This window comes from Seriola aureovittata, chromosome 19 (genome assembly GCF_021018895.1).
Source record: "Seriola aureovittata isolate HTS-2021-v1 ecotype China chromosome 19, ASM2101889v1, whole genome shotgun sequence".
Classification (NCBI taxonomy): domain Eukaryota; kingdom Metazoa; phylum Chordata; class Actinopteri; order Carangiformes; family Carangidae; genus Seriola; species Seriola aureovittata.
Window position 1 is genome coordinate 15201009 of NC_079382.1, and position 21926 is coordinate 15222934.

General features: G+C 40.3%; 2 protein-coding genes across 2 annotated transcripts; one reads left to right on the forward strand and one right to left on the reverse strand.

The window, feature by feature from the left end:
* Nucleotides 1-3059: 3059 nt before the first annotated feature.
* On the forward strand, nucleotides 3060-17852 carry LOC130160689 (apolipoprotein B-100-like). Its single transcript, XM_056363354.1, has 26 exons — nucleotides 3060-3144; nucleotides 3556-3597; nucleotides 3774-3886; nucleotides 3977-4122; nucleotides 4272-4419; nucleotides 4831-4983; nucleotides 5230-5354; nucleotides 5661-5746; nucleotides 5846-6296; nucleotides 6419-6533; nucleotides 6628-6774; nucleotides 6878-7089; nucleotides 7209-7428; nucleotides 7571-7744; nucleotides 7834-8037; nucleotides 8151-8318; nucleotides 8563-8768; nucleotides 9082-9252; nucleotides 9725-9855; nucleotides 9979-10180; nucleotides 10322-10494; nucleotides 10595-10770; nucleotides 10868-10983; nucleotides 11154-11527; nucleotides 11634-16333; nucleotides 16455-17852. The coding sequence occupies exons 1-26, from the start codon at nucleotides 3090-3092 to the stop codon at nucleotides 17571-17573; spliced, it is 9927 nt and encodes a 3308-aa protein (XP_056219329.1). The 5' UTR covers nucleotides 3060-3089; the 3' UTR covers nucleotides 17574-17852.
* A 932-nt stretch (nucleotides 17853-18784) lies between these two features.
* On the reverse strand, nucleotides 18785-21882 carry LOC130160692 (rho-related GTP-binding protein RhoB). Its single transcript, XM_056363361.1, has one exon. It carries the CDS (start codon nucleotides 21725-21727, stop codon nucleotides 21137-21139), a length of 591 nt encoding a protein of 196 aa, XP_056219336.1. The 5' UTR covers nucleotides 21728-21882; the 3' UTR covers nucleotides 18785-21136.
* Nucleotides 21883-21926: the final 44 nt, after the last annotated feature.

Sequence of the window (21926 nt, forward strand, 5' to 3'; positions counted from 1 at the left end):
CCTATACTGTCATGTTCAATTGTTGTATGTTGAATTGTCCTATATAGTATTATACTGAGAGATGTTTCTAATATTTTCTGTGCATCAAAAACTGAACACTACAACCTTCATGAAAGTACAGTTTATTGTAGGATTGCAAGGTGATAAATACAACTTCATTAGTTTTAGCTAGGTGTACCTAATAAATAGAAGCTGCATAAAAGCCAAAAGTTCCATGAAGGATTAGGATTTTTTGGTCTAGAATATCCTGCATACAGTATATGGCAACTTAAAACACATTTTCTCTTAAATCAGTAACACTCAGCGTGCAGCAGCAATAGTTAGATCAGTCTATTGTATTTGTTTCATACAGTACATCTTCATTTATTTGGTTGTTTGTTGATGCTTGTCAGTAGATTTTAATTATTTCTATCTGGTAGTTTGAAAATATGACCGATGTGTTTTATCTCTTCTCTGTGCCATTCTCTGTATTTCAGTCGAAGCATCTTATCTCAGCTTTGTACCTAGTCCAGTCGTTATGACACCTACTGCATCAACAACTCTGTATCACTACGGTTATAGAGGTGAGTTGAATTTGCTGAGTAGGTATACTCTAAAAGCAATGATGGGTCTGGCTCCAATGAATCCTGTAAAAGTCCAGAGCAATCCAAACACAGATTACAAGCAGGACACAGACACAGGCCTTACTGAATTTGTGATGCCTTCAATCTAACATCAGATAAATCAGATTTACTTTTAGAGATTCCCTGCTAATTTATGTAAAATCTCTTTTATTAATAACTTCCCCTTAATTAATCCCACATTTTGCTGCACTTTGCTTACTTTTTTACATTCGCATTTATTTTTGCTTGTGTCTCATGTTTTTGTTTACTGTCTTTTGCTCACTAATATTATCACATAACCCGTATGTCAAACAATATAATTTTCCCCCCTTTTATCTATTGTACACCTGGTCCAGATTCATTGGTCAGACACATAACATCCACAGCGGCTTTGAGGACCACTGTAGCCCTACAATGACCATGTATAATTGTAGGGCTGTTGAGTTATATTGATTTAATGAGTTCTTAACTGAGCGATCACTGTGCTCACATTACAGCAGATACCCAGTTTAACAGGCTGAACTTTGCATTGAGCTCAGAAGTCCATCATTTGGGTTTCTCATTGAGCCCTATTTGTGGATCATGTTTTGACGAGATAGACAGTGTCAAATGCAGTCAACATTTCTCTTAAGAGATTCATTGTTTCTGTATTTTTGTGTTGGCTAACTGTAATATTGTATCATTGTGTTATTGTGTTGTATTTACAAAACTACTTTATTTTCTGTAATTAAAAATGTATTATTCAGGAGAACATGTAGGCTATAGTTTTACAAGATATCTGTATGATCCATGGATGTTTTATATTTTGTGGCCACCTCTTTAACATTGAAAAAGCTTGTAAGACAGAACAATAACTCCAACAAGAAGAGTCCAGCACTTATTTCTAATTGCTGTTTTAACTGTCCTGCATTATCTTTGTATTAATATAACTTTTATATATATATATATATATATATATTATATATATATATATATATATATATATAATTTATATATATACATATACGCACAGTATATATATACACACATATAAATATATATAGACTTATACTTATACATATACATATACTGTATATAGGCCATACAGTATAAGGCCCTGTAAGATATTTAGTATGTACTGTAACCACTGTGCTGCAGGTGCTGTTGTTAGTTTACTGTCTTCTGCTTGATTAACTTATCTTGAGTTCCTTGTGTTGTAATCCTGATCAAACAGCTTTCACAGACTTCTCCTGAGAGGTAAAAGGTTAGTCCAGAGTGTTAAGACACCGATGCTGAGACAACATATTTTCTAATCAACAGAGTTTAACAGACAAACACATAGTAAATTATGTTTGCTGTAGGAGGCCTTTCTAATGGCAGACATTTTGACTGGTCATAGCAGGAAAAGCTCAGGTGGAACTAATAACATTAATGATGCTACTTTAAAGTTTTCTAGTAAGCCATGCTGTATTAGACACAGTGCACCATACCAGGGCCAAGTTACTAATGTTATGTAATCTGTGCTTGTGATGTTGTCTGTGCGCAATATTTAGAATCTGATTATCTGCATGGCATGAAAAAGACACAAGTATGTGCATGTAATTAAAGAGCCAATACTTTAAGACAGTGATAGCACATTCAAAGTAGGTAACAAAAGCAGCAGGTGACTCAGGTTTCAATTCGGCGTCAATATGATTCATGTTCATCGGGCAAAGGTTTACTTTCTTTTAGAGGCCTTCATGTATTTGTGGATGTGTAGGATACTGCAGAATAAACTTTGAACTAAAAACTTCCAACAAAGAACTGCATAGTAATTGTTTCATTTTAAATCAATTTAAAACAGTGTCTTTCAACATGAAATCGCAACTGTGAAATGGTCAAAACTTTGAAAATCATTTGACTTGAAGACAACATTTAGAATGAAAAACAAAATGACCCACACAGCTAAACTTTAAAAGGTAAAATACTTCCCCTTACTTTTCCCCTTGCTGGTACTACCAAATAAGTTTATTTGTGCACTGCCCTTTGAGCACTACAAAGCAATCAAAGTTAGTGATTGAAGCTATATTTGCTATTATATGACATTGATCTGATTACAAAATGTTTTTTAAGATAACAATATGTGTGATTTTCTTGGATTTATAAAGATTAATATATTAATTTTTCCATTAAAACATGACCTCAGGATCAGTCTAATGAATTCTGAAAACAGCCCCAAATAATAAAACAAGAGCGGAGGAGACAATCTGACATAATCACACAGACCACCCCCACCCAGTGCTGACGGAGTAAGCCAGTCTTAGTTTGTGAAACATTTTTACCTTTGGCCTGCCACAAGGACTGCTCAGACTTTGGAACGAGGGCAACACATTTGCAAGTTCTAGTGATCACATACTTTAAGATTGGAAAACTATAAAAGCCAAGAGACCAGGGTGCAAGGATTAGTCTTCACTGAAAGAGGAGGACTCTCCTTACCTTAAGGCTTCTTGGAGCTTTACTAAGCCCATCATGGGGGGTACCAAGCTCTGCATTTTGCTGCTTCTGGGCACATACACACTAGCCCGTAAGTATTATGTTTTTATTTTGAATCGAAGAGAATTTAAGGAATTGGTTTTATATTTTAAAGGGAAATCCATTTGAAAGAAAAGTTAGTGGATTCTTATTACTTAGTGGAAAAACAGATACTTTCCTGTAAGATGTTGCTGTTTTGTATGTGACAAATTCATAACTGGAATAATATTTAATAGCATGTTTGATAGTCAAGCATTACTTTTGTCATTCTGGATGACTTAGTTGTGAAAAAAAAACTTTGAAAAACTTTGAGCACAAATATAAAGAATACACAATTAATAATATTGTAATTATACTTGTAAACTCTGTTGATGCCTTATAATTTAAATATGTGTTAGTGTTAAAAATGAGATTCGAGTATGTTGTGGCCTACTCAAGCACATATGCTTTTCATCTTTTACAGAGCAAGATGTGGGTGTTGAAGAACAATCTCCAGTCTGTTATTGTAAGTTGTTTGTTGTGTCCTTTTTTTATAAATTACTGTTAATTAAATTTATGAGATGTGATTTTTTTACGATCCATTTAAAGTAATTAAAGGTCTGTGTTTTTTTCATATTAGTGTACAAAGATGTCCAGTATGTAAAACATTGCAGTGTTCTTACTGATGTTAATCATTTTCAGTGGCCAAAAGATTCAAGAACTTCAGGCGGTTTGTGTACGACTATGAAACTGAGACCTTCAACGGGGTGAATGGAGCTACCAACAACAAGAGTGGCCCCAAAGTCTCCTGCAAAGTATGTCACACAGCCCTGATCAATAGTGCAAATACAACAGTCTCGTGATCCTGAAAACACTAACAAAAAAATGTTTGATCTGCCGCAAAGGTTGAGGTTGATGTGCCCCAGACCTGCAGATTCATCCTGCGCACAACAGAGTGCTCTCTGAGTGAGATCTTTGATGTGGATGCTGAGGGCAGCCCAGTGTATCGTCCTGCTGCTCAAGATAAGGCTTTCAGAGATGCCATGGCCAAGTAAGTCACCTTATTCTGTTTCCAGGAAAGATTAATTAATCATCTGTATTGTTTAGGCCCTAAAACTGAGGACAATAATTAAGGAAATATAAAAGGAGAGGATGAGCTTAAAGGGCAGGTTGTAAATGATGATCTTGCCACGTCAACAGGTACCCGTTGAAGATCACAGTTGACGGACAGACTGATGTTAAACTCTACCCTGAGGATAATGAGCCAGTCAACATCTTGAACGTCAAGAGGGGAATCGTCTCTGCTCTCATGGTTCCAGCAATGGAAGAGGAGAGGAACAAAGAAATGGTAGTTTGCCTGCCTGTTTTGTTGTCTTGTTTTTGTTTTAGTTACCAATTAATTCAGGCCAGAGTTACAAAGTAGAGCTTGCTTCTGTTTGTTGGAGCAGAGTCATGCAAAGATAAACAAGTTTCACAATGAGCAGATAAGCTGCCCCAGTCACATGTGATAAATACACGCCTGTAACATCATGTTCTCACATAGACAATTCTGCAGCAGGTCAAAGTCCTAGATAACTTTATCTTTCTAATGGCATCATCTGCTCTCATGATGGGGGGTAATCTTTAGGATCAATTGATTATCAGATTGTCAAAGGACAAAAAGCACATTTACCACGCCGGCTCTTGCTGCTAGGTTTTTTTTTTTTTTTACTTGTGTCCCATCCCTTCAGTATTGATGATAGCCTCTCATCATTTTCAGCCCACCGTGCATGGAGTCTGCTCCACCGACTTCACTCTCAACTCCAGAGAGGACATTGCCACTGATGTGACTGTCACCAGGGATCTTTCCAAATGTGACTGGTTCATTGCTCGCAGGCAGGACACCAGTCCACTGGCCCTCATCTCTGGCATGGTAAGAGTTTAAGCAACAACCTAATGCCGTCATCATCACAAACTACATCCATGAGTTGTGAGATTGTGTATAGCGCTTGGTGTAGGGGTTTAGTCCTATGTAGAAAACAATATGGTGGATAAAGAAATAATGAAAAACACCCACTTACTCAGTATAAGGATCTTTATATTCACAGCATAAATCAACTGTCAGAAAAACATCCCCTTCATAATGTAACAAAAAATGGATCTTGTCTTGTTGTCTTAGAACTACCCTCTGTCCAAGATGATTAGCAGCACCCAGACTTGCAACTATAGGTTTGACAACCAGAAGAAGCACATGACCAGTGGTACCTGCACAGAGAAACACCTCTTCCTGCCCCTCTCCCACCAGTAAGTTTGTAAGAATGCAGTGCTGGAAAAAAAAATTGAGTGGTATCAAATTGACCAAGTCCTAACTGACCCATTTCTAGAGTGACCATATTCTATTGAGCTAAACTGAACGATTTGAACTGTACTTTTATTAATTGTGAAGAGTTCAGGGAATTTCCTTTCTTTTCTTTTTGCCTTTAACTTTTGGTGTATTTGTATGACTTATTTTATGCTGGTATAAACATTCTGTACTTTTCCAAACAGTTTTGATAAACGTAGATTGATTTTTGCCCGGTGTAATTATTTTCTATTGTCTAATGTAAACAGGAATGAATATGGAATCTCTGCTATGGTGAAGCAGACTATGACTCTGAAGGAGACCGCCAAGATCAATGACAGAATCTTTGAGCACAGTGAGTGTTTTAGTTTTTAGAATATGTTGTAAAATATAAAAGTATGTCAAATTCCTATCCCTATCATTTTCTTATTGTTTGTGCTGTAATTCTGTACAGATGAACCCAACCTCAGGTTGTTGCCCATGGATGTTGCTGATGAAAAGTGCCCCATGCAGAACAAGGATGCTGTCATTGCCACAATGCAGCAGCTGAACACCCTGTCACAGACCACTAAGGGCGAGGAGCGTGCCAGCCTCTTCCACAAACTGGTGTCTGAGCTCCGTGGCCTGGAGGCTGATGTCCTGGGATCTGCTGCTGATGAGATGATGGACATGTCCAGCTCTCTGACATGGCAAGCTCTGGTTCAGTGTGGTACCCCAGAGTGCACCAGCGCCATTCTGAAGGTTCTCAGGACCTTTGACGAAGCTGCTCTTGAGGTTGATGCTGCTGTCTCCGCCCTGGGTCTGCTGTCTAATCCCTCCCGCCTCATGGTGAAGGACATGCTGGCAATGGCTCAGTACAAGCAGAGCAAACCCATCATGTATGCCTTGAGCAATGCAGTCAGGAAGTAAGTAAACCCACATATCACCTTGTAAATGGAAGAAAATCCTTGTCAATACTGTAACATTGACTGGTGGTTTCTGTGGTAAATTACTGTATCTAATCACGAATGTCTACCTTTGTCACCAGACTGTACCAGAGAGAGGGAGTCACCCCTGAGATCAGTGCTGTGTCTGAGTACATGGCTTCTCTTCTTGGTGCAGACTGTGCTGGGGACAAAGACCTGACCTTCCTGACCTTGAGGGTAGGTGACCAGCTGTGATCTCCAATGAAAATACCATTTTTATGGTGATTTCCAATCCCATATTTTTTCTAAAATTGTGTACTATTCCATCCAGGTTGTTGGCAATATGGGAGATGCTTTGGAGGAAGCTGACGCTGCTATAAAGAATACCCTGCTGAAGTGCATGAGACAGCCTACAACCACACTGTCTGTGCAGCTGGCTGCCATCCAGGCTTTCAGACGCATGTCTGTGACAGATGAGGTATGTAACATCCCCCACCAGAGAAAAACAGTATCCCAATTTCCCATATTTGCACTGCAAGCTTTTTTAGAAACAAACAACTTACTGTTGCTTTTCTATCCAGGTTCGCTCTAACCTCCAAAGGGTCAGCCAGTACCCCAAAGGTGCTGTGCAGAAGCGCCTGGCAGCTTACCTGATTCTGATGAGGAAGCCCAAGGACAGTGACATCGAGATGGTGAAGAAGCTGCTCAAGCAGGAGCAGAACGTGCAGATCAAGGGCTTTGTGACTTCCCACATCTACAACATAATTTCCTCCACTGATTCAGAGACCAAGAAGTAAGGACGGAGCACATTTTGACTGGCCTCACAATTTATGCTTTATTTGAAAGAAACTCTGCGTTGACATCAACTACTTATATTCAGCTGATTGTTTTACATTTTATTTTTTCCTTTAGGCTTGGTAAGAAGATAATGGATGCCCTGCAGGACACTGATGTTGTTACACACAACGAATACACCACAAAGTCTCGCAACTACAAAATGGGCGTGGCTTATGACAGCATGCAGGCTGCCATTCAGGGCAACGTTGTCTTTGATCCCAGTAACCAGTTGCCCAGGGAGGCCTTGCTGGAAATGACCCTGGAAGCTTTTGGTTACAGCATGGACATGTGGGAGGTATGTAAGTCATAGTAGTTAGTAATGTGTTGCTGTTTCAAATTGTAGCTTTACAGTGACTAGAAACACCAGCAGAGAAAAATTTTTATTTAAAAAATTTTTTTTGTTTGTTTTTAATCTAACTGCTTTATTTTTCTGGTAGGTTGGCATGGAAGGAAAAGGCTTTGAGCCAACCATCGATGCTTTGTTTGGACAGAACGGGTTCTTCCCCGACACTGTGTCCAAGGCTCTTTACTGGGCTGAAGACAAGATGCCACCAAAGATCAAAGAGGTTCTGGAGAAATGGGTTGTTCCCCTGAAATCAGAAGGACAGAAGGTATATCTTATGTGTGATTATTTCTGTTAAACACTTTTATCATTTCCATTGATATCACCACAACTAAAACAACGGAACTCTTCCCCAAGGTCCCCGAAAACCTTGTGAGGGAAGTTGTTCGCAACTTCAACAAACTGGTAAGAGATCTGCAGAGTCAAGAGTCTCCAGAGGCCATGGCCTACCTGAGGATCATGGGAGCTGAGCTTGGCTACATCAAAGGCAATGAACTGAAGTCTATGGCTGACAACGCAATGATGTATGCAGACATTTTCATGAGGATCATTCCTTCCAAGGTACCGTTCTATACTCCTGTTATCCGTTTAATGTGATACCGATCTAATAATTTACAACTGTGTTTCTTTCCCTCAACAAGAGCACATTAAAAATAACTGATTCTTATTATCAGGTCCTGGCTAAACTGATGTCCAGCACTGACAATGAGATCTTTGCCCATTACATCTTCATGGACAACAAATTCAGCATGTCAACAGCATCTGGTTTGCCTCTGACATTTGCTATGTCTGGTACCTTCACTCCTGGAGCAAAGGGAGGCCTTCGCTTTGATCCAAATATGGTAAATAATCCATGTTTGTCTCCCAACCTCAATAAAAAAGTCAGTTGTAATGTCTGTATTATCTTATTGCTGGTTTGCTAATTTACATCCTGTCAAATATCCCACAAAGTGCGTGTTATTAAAATAGTAGTAAAAAGTAGATCTTGTTGTTTAAGACTGCAGTAGTGGCTGTAAGATTCGTTTAAGTGTTTCTTCATGCCTCTGCAGTCCATTTAATTTTCATGCCATCTGTTTTCATTCACAGAAGGAGCTACTGTTCATGCCCTCTGTTGGAGTTGAATTTGTGACTCAGATGGGAGTCCATGTCCCTCAGTTTGTTGTGTCCACTGTTGAGATGCACACCAGCATGTACCATGAGAGCGCAATCAATGCCAAGATCACCATGGAGCAGAACCAGGTCAAGCTTTCCATCCCAGCCCCACAGGGCACCACAAAGCTCTTGAGTATCAGGTAATAAACAACATAAAACACATTCCTACATTATATTTAATAGATGAAATGTCCTTATTTAATTTTGTTGTGTTTCTGCTTTTGTGAACCTGCTTTTGGTCATATACAGGTTTGCTAAAAACCCCAAAGAAAAATGTGTTTCTGCAACCAGATTCATCAGCAATAAAACAAAGCCATTACCATGGTGTTTTTTTGCTAAAGTGTTACAACATGTGGCACCATATTACTCCATATTGTAATCTTTCATAAAGCATTTAAAAAAAAAAGTTAATGGAGGATAGAAACTGATTTTGTTGTTCTTCCTTCACAATAGCAATAAAGTGCTGATTGTGGGCTCTGGCTACGCTACAATGATCCCACACACACAGGGTGAGTCAAACTGCAGCCCTCTCTTCTCTGGAGTCAAATACTGCACCAAGAGACTTCGTGCTGACACTGGTGACATGACCGCTGTGCCCTACTTCCCCCTGAATGGGGAGACTACGTAAGTTGTTCTTTGAAGAAACTGTGATTGTTTTGTCAATGTCATATCACTGATTGCTATATATTGAATGATTAGAGATGGTGTCTCATCTCAGTAATGAAGAATATTTCAGTGTGATAGAGAATGTTGGTTGAAATGGAATTAATGTGGTAAAATACATTAATTCTGAAATTGACCAAAATTATGAATAACCAACACAGCACCACTTTCATTCATATTACTTTGCATTAAGACATAATATATTTAATATGATAGCAGGGCAAGTATGCATAAGGGAAGAAATTAGAAAATCAAAGGTGGTTTTATTAGTTGGACTTGTATGCATACATATAGTGGAATGTCATTCATTAAGGACGAAAATACTGTTTAGTATGTAGGTAAATAATTTTGATACTATGTTTTCTACATATATAATACATTATCATAAAAGACCATATGAGAACTCGTCAGTGAGTTGTTCCTTTCACTCTAGGTTTGCTGTAGACATCAAACCAACTAAAGAGGTCTCTGAGTACACAGCCACCATTGCCTATAAGCTCCTCAGCGAAGGAAAGGACGGCCACCAAAAGGTTGATTCTTTGAAGATGACCCTGAGAGCTGAAGGTATGATCATCATATTAAGAAAAAAATTTATCGACCTATGTTTTTTCTATGAGCCATAGTCTTCTTTTTCATTTTGTAGGGCTACCTGCATCAGTAATCAAATTATACTCTCTGTCACTTCAGGTGCTCAGGCTACCGAGGCTACAGCCACCATGAAATACAACAGGAACAGGAATGTCTTCACCACCCAAGTCCAGATACCTGACATTGATGTCGAGGCTGGCGTTAAGGTTGGCATGACCGACAGCAGTACCAAAGGCAAATCCATTATCTTCGAGATTTCCAACAAGAACGTGCCCCAGCTCTCTCTGATTGGCCGTGCCAAGTGAGTAAACCCCACTTCAATCTTTGTTGAAACACTTTGTCAATAATGTACTTAAAGCTAGGTACTCATTTCTGTATTCAACAGCCTTTATGCATTTTTCATATACAGGCATTGACTAGATCATGTTTTTATTAATCCTAGGATTCAGGCCATGACTGATGGCATGCTGCAAGTTCAGCTGTTAGTCCCCTCACTCAAGACTGATGCCGCCATCACAGCTAAAATGAGCAAAACCGATGGACTCACCATGGAGATCAAAAGTGATGTCAAGCTCTCAGAGACCTCCTCCATTCAGGCAGTCATATTCAAATATGGTACGTATGTTCGCAAATAGTGCTAATGGACTCCAAAGATTGATCAATGCAATCACCGTCTCAAACACAAAAGTAAATTTCTAAATGCTTTGTATCTCAGGTGAAGACCAGGCTGAGGTTCAGCTAATGTCAAACATGAAAGCTGATACTAAGATCCTGGTGCCTTACACTGAAGCCCTTCAGGCCTGGCTCAGGCAGTTTGTGGACGAGGCCATGGACCAGCAGGTTGTCAAGACTGATATGAAACTGCGTCATATCTTCAACAAGGCAGTTGAGGTGAAACAAGTATAAAGATTTTAAATATTTTGAAATACCTTGATTTATGTCAAGTTTTTCAGACTAAAGCATGAGAAATGTGGCATTTCTTCATCAGGCCAGCAATGACTGGATGGACAGGATTAAAACTGATGTTCCCTATGTTGAGACTCTGAGGAACAGTATAGCAGAGGTGGAAATGCCCTCCATGCCTGAAAACCTATTCATGGACCTGTAAGTGTAACACACAATAATCTGAATCAGGATCTAAATCATTTTTCATATGGATTATTAGAAAATTGCAGTTTTTCCCTGATTAAATCATAAATTGGGTACAACATGTTCTCTCCAGTTAAATGTTTGTTTTAAATTTAACAAATGTTATGTTTTCATCCTTTCACCAGTGAAAGCACATTCAGATACCAGTTCAACCAGAACTGTTTGACCATCAGTATCCCTCTGCCTCTTGGAGGCAAATCATCTGAGGAGCTAAGGATACCTTCAGCGGTCACCTCCCCTCGCATCTCCTTGCCTCAGGTGGACATGGAGCTTGCCCCAAGGGCAATCCAAATCCCCACTTTTACCATCCCTTCTGAATATGATCTCACCCTGCCTTTGATGGGAATGATGGAAGTGTCTGCCAAGGTCAAGAGCAACTATTATAAGTGGGAGGCCTCAGTCTCTGCTGGCAACAACACTGCTGAGTCTCCTAGCTACCTCGCCAGTTTCAACATCATGGCTGACAGCCCAATTAAAGTTCTCTCCTTCTCAACTGAGGGTAATTGAATCTTTATTCTTTAAAAATTATACATTTGTTATTTTGCACAAGGACAGCACAAAAGTTGATACTAATTAATCTTTTCCTATCTTTTTCTGTTTTAAAGGAGCTACAAAAATAATCGACACAGCAGAGCAAACTATGAAATTCACCATTGATGGTTCGCTGAATCACATGCTCGTGAACACAGGTTTTAATCTTCTGGAAACCATTGCTGTCACAGACAATGTACTATCAACAGGAAGGTACAACATCTATGCCAACAGCCCTGTGGGTCTGGACACCTCTCTGACGATTACCACCCAGCTCACCCTAGACTCAAACATCCTCTCTGGTGATGTCAACACAGATGGAAGCATTTCTGTTGGACCCATGACTGCCAGCACCACCTATCTCCACACTTTCTCTGTCGAGCCAGTGAAGAAAGAAGCAAGGCTGGAGAGTACACTGAGAGTGACCTCTGAAATCCTGAAGGTTGTGAACAAGGTGAAGGCATCATATGCAAATGAGGAACTTCTGATTGAGTCTAACACCAACATCAACAGTGACCCTATCAAGCACACCACCAAAATTAGTCTTAACTACAAGGACGTCAGGCTCACCATCCAGTCTGACTCTGTGACCAAGGCTGATGAGAGAATGCTTCGTAGCCAGATGGAGCTCTCTGCCACTGGAGGACAGGCCAGCCTCAGGATAGAGAATCAAGCTGATGATACAAAGAACCGTGCCTACTCTTTGCTCACTGGGTCCATCAACCCCTCTGGCTTGGAGATCAACACCGATGCCTCCATCAACATCTTTTCAAGCCTTGCTTCTCACAAGGCAACTTTGGCCCTGAACACAAATGGCCTGACCACCAGCTGCACTACAACTGCTCAGCACAGCCCAATGACCTTTGAGAATGTTTTCCATGGTGGAGTTGACACCTCTGGTGCCACCATGTCTCTCACCACCAAGGGAGCCATTAAAGAGAACAAAGCTGAGCTCAATGTTGAGGGAAAGATTGCAAGCACAGAAGTCTATTTCAATGGCATCTTTAAGGGTAACCTCTTTGACATCAACACCAGGAACAGAGTGAACCTTAGAGTGAGTGAAGATGGCCTGATTCTCTCTAACAACATGGTTGGATCTTTCAACGAGATGAGGACTGAAAATACCCACTCACTGTCTCTTGCGCTGAGATCTTTTACCCTCCGCTCCAAGACTGACAACGTCCTTGATGCTAGCAACTCCTACATGCATGACATCACAGTTAACATGGAGCGTTTTACTGCCTCAGTTATTGTGAAAAATGACCTGAAGATCATGCAGGTTAACTTTATGAATGATGCCCAGTTCAAGGCAGAGCCCTACAACATGGAGCTGACTGGAACAATGATGGGAGCTTTCTCAGAGGAAGAGCTCAAGCACACTTATGAAATCAAGTTTGTTGACATGGTCCTGTCTGCAAAGTGCAATACCAATGGTAAACTCCTGGGCTCTCACATGACACATACCACTGATATGGAGGTTGCTGGTCTGACCATGAAGTTCAACAATGTGGCTAACTTCAACTCACCATCTCTTCGTCTGGACAGCACAGTTAAAACTGTTGCTGCACCCTTCACTCTGAACATTGATGCCATTTTCAACTCAGATGGTGCAGTGTATCTGTATGGAGAACACAGCGGTGAACTGTACAGCAAATTCCTCTTGAAAGCAGAACCCCTTCTGTTCACACATTCAATTGATTACAGAGCATCAACCACCCATGAACTGGAAGGCAGACCCACTATCAAGACCACCATGGAGAACAAGTTCAACAGCATGCTCAGCCTAAAAGAGCAAAGTGTCAGACTGAAGATGATATCCAATGTAAACGAGCACACTTTTGATGAAGAATTTAGTGCTTATAACAATGCAGAGAGAATGGGTATTGAGATGGCAGGAGCAGTCTCAACCCCCCTCTTCAGTGAAGCCAGCCAAGATTATGCCATCTCTGGATTTGTGAAATATGACAAGAACAGCGACAGCCACTTTTTCCAGATCCCATTCATTGAGCACCTGCCCGCAGTCATTGAAAATGTTAAGACCACAATGATGAGGCTGATGGACCACAGCATTGAGATGCTGAAAGACATCAACAGCAGGTATGAGTTCAGTGTCAAGTTGCAGAACAAAGTGTCAGAACTGAAAGAGGTCATTGACAACTTTGACTTCAACCTCTTTGTCCAAGACTTGAGAAAGTTTACCAACTCAATGGAAAATGTCATGACCAACCTGACAGCCAAGTTCCCAACTGACAAAGTCATGAAGATGCTGAAATCCATCAAGGACACTGTCATGGCTTGGATCAAGAAGTACAACATTGCAAACAAGTTCAATGTAATTTATGCCAAAATAGAAGAGATCCTCTCTGGCTATGAGGTTGAGAAGATGATTGGAGCCATCATGGATGAGGTTGTTAAAATGATGAAGCAGTTTCAGGTGAGGGAAAAGATTCAGTCTGCATTTGCTGCTCTCAGGTCAATTAACATCCAGCCTTTGCTCAAAAAAGCTATGGTACCTGTTCAAGAGCTTGTGAATGAGCTGTATTCCTTTGACTTCAAACAGCTGATTGATGACATGAGTGACTATTTCATTCGAATGGTCCAGAAAATCAGATCTTTTGATTATGACACATTCACCATGGAGCTGAAGGAGAAGCTGGTAGATATGACCAAAATTCCTTGCTTTGGAAAGCTCTATGGAGAGTTCAGGGTTACATCACCTCATTACAAACTTGGAACCACTGTTGACCTGGAGAACACCACAACTACATCAGTCACACCAGAGTTCAAAGTGAACCTTAAGTCACAGGCTACATCTACTTTGAGAGTCCTTGACTTCACTGTGGATGCCAGTGCACATTTTGCAGCTCCCAAGATGAGTCACCTGTCCATCTCTGAGAACATCAATGCTGTCCAGTCCAATTTCAAACTTGACCACAAGGGCACAATGAATCTCTATGGTTTTTCAGCTCAGGCTTCTGCTGAAACTACTGCAAAGGTCACAACTGAGCGCTATGTCGCAGAACTTGTCAACAATGCAGTCTTTGCCACGGAAAATGGAGTTTCTGCCACTGTACAGACTGAATACAAGCATGACCTTAACATGCCATTCTTCAACATCTTCAGTGAAACATCGATGAATCAAAAGACCGCTTTCCTGCTTGAGGCTGGCACTGCCCGTCTGACCTTTAACAATCTGGCCAATGGAAAATATGCAATTCAAGACTTCTCAGATGAGGCAACCCACAAGAGTGAACTGGAAGTGGTCATGGATCTCCACACAACCAAAGTAACTTTCATTGGTGAAACAGGCTGCAGCCACCTCAAAACAAATCAAAATGTTGTTGCTGATGTGTGCATCTTCCGGCACATAATTGTTGATGCCAAGGTTGAGACAGAAACACCTTTCATGAAGGGCAGTGTTGCAGAGGTCAAGTTCCAAGCTAAGGTTGAAGACATGAAAATTGATTTCACTGCCTCTCACAATGCAGACCTGACAGGACAGGTTGAGGGAACTCTGTCAAGCTCTGCCCTTGCTTTGATCACACCTAATGAGCTTCAGTTTGACACCAAGAATAAGGGAAATGCCAAGGTTGCCCTTCCATTCAAGCTGTCTGGAAAGGTGGATCTCCAGAATGACATCACTCTTGTCCTTAACTCTGAAGTTCAGCAAGGTAGCTGGACAGGCCTGGCTAGATTCAACCAGTACAAATATTCCCATTACTTCACCGTGGATAATGGCGAGAGAGAAATTAACATATTTTCCCAGATTAAAGGAGAAGCTAATCTTGATGTACTGACTGAACCTATCACAATTCCTGAAATAACACTGCCATTTGTTGGTATTAGAACACCAAGTGTGGACTACCTTTCACTGTGGGAAGAAACTGGCCTGAGCAACCTCCTAACCACAACTCAGCAGACACTTGACATGAGCTCCAAGCTGAGGTATACGAAGAACCCTGAGGTGATCATCATTGACATTAATGTTGATCCTATCATCAATGTCATTAACACCAATGCCAAGACTCTGCACAAGCAAGTACTCATTGGCAAGGATAAGGCTGCTGCCATCCTCGCTACATCTTTTAACAAAGCAAAGGCAGAGTATGAAAGATATAGCATTGAGTTGCCGAAAACCATTACAGTGCCTGCCTACAGAGTTCCAGTGATGAATGTTGAGATGTCTACATTTACCATTCCCCTGCCCGACTTCAGTCTCATAACAACGCCTTCTCTGCATGTTCCATCTGCCCTGAGCAAGTTGACTCTTCCAAAAATCACTCTTCCAAAAATTCAGAGCATCAAGATCCCAGTAATGGGTGATCTGACCCATGAGTTCTCCATGAAAACAGCAATGCTCACACTCAAAGCTGATGCCCGTGTCTTCAACCAGGACATTAGTACCACATTCACACTTGATACTTCCTCATCCTCTGAATTTGAGATTCTGAATGGGAGGGTTAAGGGCGACTTCAGCCTGAGCAGAGCTGGTGTGTTCCCAATGGCCTCTACCCTCTCTGTAGAACATGCAATGGTAGAGGGAAACCATAAGAGCAGCATCATCTTAGGTTATGAAAATATAGATACCTCCATCACCAATTCAGTAAAGGTCAAGCTACCTGAAGTGACAATGGAAATCTACCAGGAGATTACTGGAAATCCTGTGGAAGGCCTTGTTGTCTCTATGTCTACTCCATCTGCGGGACTCATTGCAGTTCAGGTGCAGGCTAAGAGCCCAGCACAAGTCAAAGGAAGACTCTATGGTCGCTACCCGGTGAGAGAACCTTTGGTTATATTTTTGCTTACTAATTACTTATGATTGTGATTTCAATTTAAATGCTGTATTTATGTTTTAGTAATTTATTTTTTTGTTGTATGTTTACTTTTTCCCACAGTCTGAGCCAACAACAGACATTGACATCTTGGGTCTGAAGATGTCAGTGATGAACTCTGAGAAGCTGAACATTCAGACAACCTGGAATATGGAGATGCCATATGAGGTGATGCTGGGACTGAAGAAACAGGTGCCTGCAGTTATGGAAATGGTGTCTGATCCTGCTGTCAGGACATATAACAAAATCTACAGAAATGCTGGAGTACTTGGGGAGTATATTAAACAGATTAGCAAGCAGGGCAAAGTGATGTTCAAGAGGGCTGTTGACAACCTTGCTGCAGTAAATCCTTCCGATGTTATGACAACTGTCACAGAGAAGACCATTTTAATCCTCAAGGAGTACCAAAAGAAAGTTGAAATTGTTCTTGATGCTGTTGTCAAATTCCTGAGAGAGACCAAATTCCAGATCCCAGGGTTCGAACAGAGGCTGTCTGGGCTTGAGGTCTACCAGCAATTTAGTGCTTTTGTTGCCGATATATTTGAGGAAGCTGTTCAAAAGATTCCACAGTATTTTGCCAGCATGTTTACAGCAGTCCTCGATTATTTCCAAGCCATTGAATTCACCCTTCCTGGCTCTAACCATATTGTCAGTGGAAGAGAAATTCTTGAAGATTTGTCTGTAGCTCTGCGAAAAATCCAGGACCAAGTTATTGTCATTGTGAGGAAATTGAGACAAATCAAGTTGGAAGATATCATTAAGAAATTCTCAGCATTCATGCAGTTTACCACTGAACAAAGTGAGAAGTTTCTCCAAACCCTAAAATCTCAGAACATAGAGAAACTCTCTGACTTTGTCGCTGATGTGTACAGAGATGCCATCAACTCTCCTGTCCTGGCTGATATCTCCAATCAGATTGAGGTGGCCTACAGAATTGTTATGGAATATCTAAAAACTGTGAGAGCTAAAATCCAAAATATTATGGCTGATGTGTCTAGTGAACAGCTTCAGGCTGACATTCAGTCCTGGATTGACATGTTGGTAAAACGTATGAATGCATTCCACAACAATGTCATTAAGACCCTAAAGGAGAAAAGCAAAAATGTTGAATCCTTTGTGAGAGTAAGTGACAGACAGATGGAGGTTGACATTCCCTTGCCATTTGTTGCTAAATTCAACTAACTGACCTTGGCTAAAAAGATATAATACAGTGTTTGCATTGATTATATCTGTTGTGTAACCATCAAGACCACAGTAAATCTGTTCTACTAAAAAATGTAAAACTGCATGCTAACAGGTATTGTCTGTACTCAAGATGCTTGTCTGTACTCTGTTTTTCAAATTATTAATTTTGTTTATTATCTCACAGTAGACTCCCAGTTGTGATCCTACTGTGCTCCCTTTGTGTCTTGTACTATTTAAAAAAATATGTGGACTTCAATAAAGACAGTGTGTACTGCATGCAACTCTGTGTATTTCTTACATATAATTTAACATACATTTCTAAAAATCTAACTTTTTGGATGGCTTATAGAGTACGACTGACAGCAAAGGTGATATGAAATTTACACACTGGTTATTCCTACAAGATGGTGCTTCCTTCAAACTCACAAATATAGCCTACTGTATAGTTACTTGTTAAACAACACAGTAATGATATGGCATTATTTTTAAGTCCCTTATACACCCCTGTCATATGCTCATTCATCATTAGTTTCCTCGGGTATAAATTTAGCAGATACATAAATAGCTTCTGTGACACACAAGCTCTCAGATCATAAAACAATGAGAATGAGAAGAATGAATACAGAATCAGTTTGGCAGGTGTTGCTAACAATAGTAAAGAGCCAAGCCCTAACATTTATCTCCCCCTCTGGAATCTAAAGCTGTGGTAGAAAAGACATATTCAGATTGTTTACTTAACTAAAAGTAGCAATGCAACAGTGGGAAAAATACTCCATTACAAGTCCTGTGTTTAAAATCTCACTTTTGCACAAAAGTATTATCAAAATGGTATGGTATGGTATAAATACTTAATTCAGGGAATGTCCTAGTGTTAATCAGCATATCTAGTAACTATAGCTACCAGATAAAAAGTAAAATATTTATTAAGTACAAAGTGTCATAAAAAGGAAATACTAGTAAGAGTACCTCAACACTTTACTTAAGTAAATATACTCTTTTACTTTTACACCACTTAAAGTTACGCGTAAAAATAAAATCACAAATTCAAGGGATGACGGTATTTGCAAAATATACCAACCAAATTCAAAGTATAATTGCGAATAAATTTATATTTGTTTCAAGCATATTAAAAGAAATGGTGGCTGCAACAGCCCAATAACAACTGGTCTGCAGTGTGAGAAAATGAGGCAAAAGAATGGAGAAGTAGAGATGGTGACACACATTGATTTTTTTTTATTGAGTTTCCCAGAACAGTACCGATTGTTCCCTTACATTCTTTTTTTTTTCCTCACAAAAATTTCCATTGTTTGCCATCTACTGTTCAAACCTAGTAAGTATTGCGTGATTTCATTAATGTGGTCATAATTTGATCAACACTTACAAACAGATAGGTTTGGCACATTTTCAGCACTCATCACTGAATTATAACCTAACAACACTGGAAATCGGAGGCACATAGGGAGGAGCAATGTGGGAAAATTAACCAATCCAACACAATGCATTCCTGCTCTGTAAGTCAGCAAAAAGCCCAGCAACAGAAGGCAGGGAGGAATGTGACTTTTACATCGTCGTAACTCTGGTTGGATTTTTAGAAATACTCTTTTAGACTCAGATTTATCTTTGCTATAGTTGCTTTCTGAACCACAGAAAAATGACATGTTTAAGGTGAAATTGAGCTTTCTTGTCTTCAGTTATCATTAAAAGAATAACTCACATTGTACATCCACCAGGGTTTTGCCCTGGATTTTCAGTGTAGCAACACTCTCTGTAATTGATGATCATAGCTGTCATTTGTACAAGCACTCCCACCATCATGTAAGAGGACAGTTACACAACACTTCTGTGTAGACACAGATCAAACATGAGCTGGATTTATTTCACAAGAATTGAAATCTAGCTGACATACAAAGCTCCAACTATGTGTTTGAACACATAAATTTGAGCTACATTCACAGTCATAAAGGAAGACATTAAGGTGGATTTGTGTCAGTCATAATTCAGTTTTACTGAACTCAGTTTTACTGAATTATAACTTTATAGCTTCAGAAAAAAATAGGGACACCCTTTTGTTTTTTTTAAGTTTGTGTCATTATTAAAAGATTCTGGTTATAATAACATAACATATGATCAATTTCCATTGAAATTTTTAATTGTCATCCCATGGCTTAATCCCATGTGAGTGTGCTACTGGCTCATAGAGTTCTGATGTAGCCCACTCCTCTTTTCATGACACTTTCTAATAAAACATATTTCTGTGAACAAAGCACTCACATGCTAAACCATCTCACATGCTCAATCTTCTCTTAGAAATATCACCCACAGGACTGCAGATGAAGCTGTATCTTAATGTAAAATGCTAAGCAGGTCTTAGAGACAGCTAAGATATGCCAGCCTGTGAAATAGCTAAACCTGGATTTCAGAGTTCAAAAACATAGTGAGATGCTGTATTTGCTTCAAATGATTTGGTTCAGGTGAGCTGTAAAATAAAATAAAAACATTTTTCCTTTCCTGACTGTTTACAGTTGACAGTGCCTTTGTGTAACTTTCCTTTCACTGTTTTACTAATCTGTGTTCAAAAAGCACCTATTTCATCAGTGTCACTGTTGCCACAGCCAAGCATTACATTTATGGTAGATGCATGCTTAGCAAGCCTAAAAAAAAAAAAATATTTCTGTTTAACTGTTTGTCCACTCTAACAAAACACCAACCAGAAAAGTTGCAATACATTGGACTATATGGTTAAGCCCTTTCCCAGACATGATGTGTACTCTCCAAGACCTGTTATGAAATTGGGCATGTTGCCTAACAACTATTAACTAAGCATTTAATACTGGGGAGTCAAAACATACAATGTGGACGTTGTTCCAACTAACAAACCTGAGACAGCTAATTTCATGAACTGTAAACTTAAGCTAAGGTTAATTCCAAAATGGCATCAAACATCAGAAGGAACTATACAGAACACCACGGCTATCCTTACACTGAAGGGTGTATAAAACGTTCTGTGAATTACTGTAGTTTGCAGATGCTGTGCAATTTCTCAAAAGAATACAGCCATTTTACAATACAAAGTGGACATAAATAACAAGTGCAATTTTTTTTACTGCTTTGCTTATTACAAAGTATAACATTGGCAGTAAGGCAGTGGCCTAAGCAAACACTGTGAAACACAAAAAGTGAGCAAGTGAAATCTTGACTCGAAAGCAGGCCTTGTCCACATAAGAGACAGGGGTCCAGGCGTCCATTGAAATGTTTGTGGTTTGTCCTTTTTACCCCTCCACCAGTCAGACTGGGATCATGTGACCCACAAAGAACATGCTGTAACCAGTGCATTTCACACACACACACACACACAGACACACGGACACACACAACGATATCAGATGATTATCGAGTGTGTTCAAAACAACTTCTTTGCAGTCCTTCGTTCTGGTTCAGCCAAGGTCGTCTGATCAAAAGGGAGTATCCAAACCATGGTCACTGCCCATACATGTTCAGACACAGATCCCAGCGGCGGTAACGTCTTGTCTGCACCTCATGGTTCGCCAGACAGAATCGATTCACATCAAAACACAGCATTTGAGACAACCACCTGGGGGTGTTGTTCGTTTTTGTAACGCTGCCCGTGTTGCAGTCTCGAACACTTCCCAGATCCCCTCCTTGGTTTTGGCAGAGCACTCCAAATAGTCATATGCGCCAATGCGCATGGCCATGGCCCGGCCATCCTCTGTTTTCACTGGCTCCAGCTTCAACCGGGACAGCTCGTTCCTTACGTTCTCGTCGTTGCGCAGATCCTTCTTGTTGGCCACTAATATAATTGGTACATTAGGACAAAAGTGTTTGACTTCAGGGACCCACTTTTCAGGGATGTTTTCCAATGAGTCCGGGCTGTCTACGGAGAAGCACATCAGAATGACATCAGTGTCCGGGTAGGAGAGGGGGCGCAGCCGGTCATAGTCCTCCTGTCCAGCGGTGTCCCACAGAGCTAGCTGGACTTGCTTGTTGTCCACTTCTATGTCCGCCACATATGTCTCAAACACAGTCGGAACATACACCTCAGGAAACTCATCTTTGCTGAATACAATCAGTAGACATGTTTTCCCACATGCGCCGTCCCCCACCACGACAAGTTTCTTGCGTATGTCTGCCATCCCTTCCTTTTTCCTAGCTCTAGCTCAGACGTAGCGTCCAAAACACATATATGCCCGCTGTGTCCGCTCCCACTATTTAAATGCTCTAAATGAGAAAGGACAGCCTTCTCCAGTAAGTCGTTCTCGTCTCCTAACTCCACAACCTTTACCAGTACCCGCTGCTCTTTATAAAGCACAGGGTGGTTTCCTAAATATAGCA